Source organism: Limulus polyphemus, unplaced genomic scaffold (assembly GCF_000517525.1).
Source record: "Limulus polyphemus unplaced genomic scaffold, Limulus_polyphemus-2.1.2 Scaffold1292, whole genome shotgun sequence".
Classification (NCBI taxonomy): domain Eukaryota; kingdom Metazoa; phylum Arthropoda; class Merostomata; order Xiphosura; family Limulidae; genus Limulus; species Limulus polyphemus.
In genome coordinates, this window is record NW_013666902.1 from 196916 (window position 1) to 202835 (window position 5920).

Genomic DNA, 5920 nt, shown 5'->3' on the forward strand with positions numbered 1-5920 from the left:
CCTACCACGACTAAGGAAAAAAGAAACTAGAAACCAAATCAACTATAATAAGATTTACTAAAAGATAATACAAAAGAAAATCGACTATTTTGTTTCTATATTTATATTGGCATTAGTTACCATAACTTTACTCAATGAAATGTAATTTTTTATATTATTTAATCGTTTCTATACATTTTACTCACCACTTCGTCTAAGAAGTCGTTACATTTCCGATAATGAGGCTTGGTTTCGCAGTACTGTCGATATAGGAGCCGTCCTATTGGTTGTTGTTCAACAACGTAATTGTATTGAACATCTGTTAAACAGATAAATTTTTATACTTTTTCATGAGATAAAAGGTTTCCCAAGATATATAAGGGAAGTACTAAAACCTTTCTTTATAGACTTTTTTTTGTCTATGGTTACCAGCATTAAGTGCAAAAAACTGAAGATTACTATCAGTAACATATATATATATATAAAATTAATATAATAATTTTGGCCAAGAAATGTAACCTATGCATTGAAACCTATTATTCCAGAAATTCTCAAAAGATTAAATATACTGCGCATATTAAATAAAGTTATTTAAACATGTACTTCTACAGAACACTTATCTTTGCTCTAGGTCAACTTTTGCATTCGACACAAGAAAAAAAAATCGTCAAATACTTAAGAACCTTTAAGATAAAATTGCAACATCCACAAAAAGTGGAACAGTGCAGTTTTGTATTTTAATCAATCAAATCAGCACCTTTAATGCACAGTTGTAAACCTTTCCGCTTTTTTTGTAATAACGGTTAAAAACAAACAAACTCACCTGGTTTCTGTATTGTCCAATAAAATTGATTTTTATTTATGGAGTTTTGAGTCCTTTTTAACTTACCATATAGTAACCTAATATTATTCACGTACCTAAATTAATTTAGGTTACTAAATGGTGTGTTAAAAAGAACCCCCATAAAAGTCCTATAATATTATATACACATCACTATAAGAAGCCTAACTGTACATCTTTTATTTGCTGACCCTTGCATAAGCAAAACTGCAGTCCACAGCAAAGGGTACGGCCAATCAAAGAATGCATCAGGCCTCTACATCACAAAGTCTATTTTCAATTTTACCTTTGGTGAAAAGAAACCTGTAATATAAACATTTTTTAGTTCCTTACAAATAATCTTTGAGATAATAACATAAACCATGTAGCTTATATATTAAGGTACGTGTACATAACCTCGTCAGGTCTCTTACAAGCCTCTAATAGTTAATATATGGAGTATCTTTGATTCTACAGAATAAAACCTTAAAACTTGTAAATAAATTTAACAAAGTTCATAAACTTGTTTCTCAAACTTAAACTATAATGCAAGTCTTCCCATCTTAACTCACGATTATGAAAGGTTAATCTGTATATTTTTCTAACGGGGTCGTTGGCCTTTGGAACAGGTTGCCTCCAGACATAGTTAACTTAAGGTAAGGTTTGATAAATATTTGAATGATAAGGACTAGATCTGAGTGTTTCATTGTCATTACAGAGTTTAGTATAATTGATAGGTAGGCTTAGATGGACCAATACATCTTAATGTCCAAGAGGGGCATCAACTCTAAGTTCAAAGTACTTTTATTTCTTGGCTCCTGTTATCTTAAATTTAATGAACCTTAATATTTGGACTACCCTTACTTTTAGATTATTTAAATTCAAGGTTTCAAATTATGTTTTCAAATATTTTTCTGCATTTGGAATAATGATTGTGTAAAACATTTTACTTTTTTGTACAGTGAATAAAGGTCCCTTGTTGTCCTTAAATTATATACATGTGTGTGTGTGTGTGTTTTTTTATATATATATAATACACATTCTTAATGTCTAGTACTATTTCAGGAAATACTTTATAGCATAATTTTTATGTTTCAAATCTATAATTCTTGTATATAATTTTGTGCAATCCTGTTTCTTTATTTCTTAAACTAATAACCAATAACATTTTTTGTTTTACTAATTTTCTCATTTTATTTGAGTTAATGGGATACAAAATTTTTACTTTCTGTTTTATGGTAATCAAAACTAGTTTTCCTGGAATGGTTTGTTTTTTAATTTCGTGCAAATTTACACGAGGGCTATCTGCACCAGCCGTCCCTAATTTAGCAGTACAAGACTAGATGGAAGGCAGCTAGTCATCACCACCCACTGCCAACTTTTGGGCTACTCTTTTACCAACGAATAGTGGGATTGACCATCACATTATAACGCTCCCATGGCTGAAAGGGCGAGCATGTTTGGTTGGGCAACTCTTTTACCAACGAATAGTGGGATTGACCATCACATTATAACACTCCCACGGCTGAAAGGGCGAGCATGTTTGGTGGGACAGTTTGTTTGTTTTTTGGATTTCGTACAAAGCTACACGATGGCTATCTGCGCTAGCCATCCCTAATTTAGCAGTGTAAGACTAGAGAGAAGGCAGCTAGTCATCACCACCCTCTGCCAACTCTTGGGCTACTCTATTACCAACGAATAGTGGGATTAACCGTCACATCATAATGCTCCCACGGCTGAAAGGGCAAGCATGTTTGGTGGGACGGGGATTCGAACCCGCGACTCTCAGATTGCGAGTCGAGCGCCCTACCCACCTGGCCATGCCGGGCCTACTTGAAATGTTTTATTTATTTACAATATTACATTTAATATCCAATATAACTGTTGGATTTGACTGTCACTCTTATAGCACACCAATATCCCTCTGGTGTGAAAATCGCTTTTGCAGCAACGAGACATGAAGTATGATTCACAGTCTAGGTACTAGGGCACACCTGGCTATACATTTTTAATTCTTCATTCTGAAAACCGTACCTTAGTTTTGATTTTAAATCCTCAAAAATTCTTATAATTAAAGTATAAAATTGCTTTATGCATTCTGCAAGAACATTATAGTCTTCTGCCTCCAAGAAACACGCAGATATATTTTAAATTCCTATTATTAATAATTATGAAGAACAAAAAGATCTTGTACACTAACCAAAAGTAAAAACCAAAGTACAAAATATGCACAACTTTCTAAATTGTAATATTTTTTTGAGTTTCTTGACCTAATTTTTTCGAGAAACAAGTTATTTTCCTTACTTACTGGAAAAATTAAAGATACAAAATAATAATAATATAATAAACAATAAAACAACTTCTGCATGTTGACTGTTAAAACAAAACTGTTTTGAGAAACGTGAAACTTTTGATTAAAAAATCTATCGCGCTATAAAAAACCGAGAATAATTCAATAATCATTGAATGTACATATTTTTTTTTATATAATTAGATTTTTAGAATATGAACCAAGTTTATTCTGTTTGACTTCATCCATTACTTTTATTTTTAAATTAATTTACAGCGCCCTCTACTCCCGGAACTGTTTATCTCTGTTATGACAAGGTAAAGCTGATAGTGACAAGTATATCGCTGTTAGACAAAATTATCAAACCAATGTGTGCTCAACAAAAGGTTTAAAAATACACATTATAATAGTGGTGTGTAGGAAGGAGTTTAAAATGGAGTTGCTTGGCTAGACATGCAAATTTTACAACGAGAGATTGAAAGTATAAGGAGTTGGTAAAAGCAGCTCAATCTTAGCGGGTCTGGGGGCATGCCCCCCCCCAAGAATTTAATATAACTTACAGTTGCTATACAAGTCAAATATTTTATATAACTGTCAACACACTCAAGATGTAGCAAGGTCAAATATTCCATGTTAACTACCAATTCAACAACAACAAAAAAGGTAAATGTAGATGATAAATTTGGAATTAGTGGTCTTTCCACTAGTGCTAAACATCTTGTTTTTGTTTGAGATACACAGACTTTCTTCGACTAGAAACTCGTACTTTGATAATCCAGATGTTAGAATTTTAAAATTATTAGTAGATAAATTCCGGTTATTTCTCGTCGTTCCATTCTTATTAAAAAAGTCCTTTTAATCAACTATTAAAAGTACACAATACTTTAAAATTATCAGGGAGGATACCAGCATTGAAAAAAAAAATCATACTGATATTTATATCTTACTATTTTATATAATGCAAACACATTGACCAATCATTTGACATAAACAGTGCTGCCACCTATTATCTCTCTTGAAGAAAATAATTCACAGAAATGAATTTCTACAACTTCTGGACCCCCTTTCTCTATTTATAATTACACTTGAATTGTTGCAAAGATACGAAATCGCTCGGGTTTCAGGGTTTCGTATCTTTGTGTTAAATTGATTTCTTGAACCTACGCGTTTCTTAAATATTTCTAGTGATTCCATTATATTAAGTTCGTATTTGTTATTAGCATATTTAACCAATCAACACCATGGAAACTAACATTGTTCTGTTGAAGCTAATTTGTAATAATTTTGTTGTTAAAAAAATCAGAATGTTATAAAAGAATTTTACCCACAAATAAAAAGAACAGTTGGTTTTCAGATCTTGTTTCCGAATTCACTAGATATAATCTACTTTATCGACGTTCGCGGGTTGTTTACAGATACCCTTTGACGACTGTAAAGTCGTCCTTCCATATCGGTAAAACAAAACGCCAATAAAAAAAAACAAAATACGTGCCTATGAACATACGGGAATTTCAAGTAGAACCGTCCAACTACTCTCGTGTCAATGCGTTTCCTCCATAGCCGCACACACACACACACACACACACACTGCGATATTAGAAAACGCTATTTACCTATTGATAATTTCTGGTTGCTACAATATATACAAATTTTCTAGTATATTTGTTTTATATACTTAACATTACGTTTACTAATTCCTTTTTTCGGGGTATATATATATGTTTGTTTGGTTTTCAAACGAGACCCGAAACACGAGCGCTTTCGAATAGTTCCCTATTGTCCTGAAGAAGAACGGTCAACTAATCGAAATTGCTCGAGTTTTGAGTCTCGTCTGAAAACCATTACAACTTTTGTGTGTGTGTGATCCTGTGTGCTAACTTCCTAATCAGAATTTATCCGTTTGCCTGTCAGCACAAAGCTGCACAATGGGCTACCAGTGCCGTGCTCGCCAAGGGTATCGAGACCCGATTTTTACCGCTGAACTGGACTTTATATTTTATCCGAACCTAATATTCTGTCAATAGGTCGTTCACGGAGCTATTGTCAGTTTTAGTGTACCTTCCCATAAAGTACGTTTTCTTGTCACCACGTTCTACCCACGACGACATCTTATTTATTAAGTCGTGATTTTTTTTCTGTTTACAGTAGAAATAACACTTCCTACACGTTATTGCCAGGAAATCCGCAGGGATGCTGAATACACAATGAGAGGCCTATTTTAATTAAGCTCGTCGCGTCGATGTACTGTTGACCAAGTGATTTATTTCGGTACTGATAATAATATAAAACAGTTTTTTTTTTAAATCACATTTTCTCGAAGCTACTAACACCACAGTGCAAGCATGCTTATTATGCCTCGACAGTAGTACCGGGTTTAAATTTAAGCTCATATAGGCTAAATATCTTTAAAAAAAAAAACGAATAGAAGTACACTCAGTAGGACACATACCTCCGCCACGTGGTGTTGATCACATTCGGCTCTCAAAAGAATAGAAAAACGTGTCCATATCTCCATCGTTATTAACGGACACGGGTCATTTTTGGCAGGACAATGGGTAATAATATTCTACATATGTCCACCAAGTTTCATCAAAAATCCGATCATTTTTGACTGAGTTATAGAGCAAAAATCGGGCCCCCATGTTAACAGACAGATTTTTGCGACCTTGCTGTGACCTTTACTTTTGACCTTAAAAACTAATCACTTCTAAAGTTCGGTCATAGTCCAAATGTATACCATCTTTCTTCCTAATCCATTCAGCCGTTTTCGAGAAATCTTGCTAACAAACTCACATAGGGGGTGAAAATAAAGAGTGGTGGAAAAGTTTCCA

At 33.4% G+C, this 5920-nt stretch overlaps 1 protein-coding gene across 2 annotated transcripts in view; it reads right to left on the bottom strand.

Annotated features, from left to right (window-relative positions):
• LOC106462979 (G protein-coupled receptor kinase 2-like) overlaps positions 1–5920 on the bottom strand; it is a 57637-nt gene that overhangs the window by 23474 nt on the left and 28243 nt on the right. For both annotated transcript variants that reach the window (XM_013922949.2, XM_022390377.1), the window contains exon 3: positions 186–298. In XM_013922949.2, coding sequence (XP_013778403.1) covers positions 186–298 — 113 coding nt within the window. The remainder of the gene's footprint in view (positions 1–185; positions 299–5920) is intronic.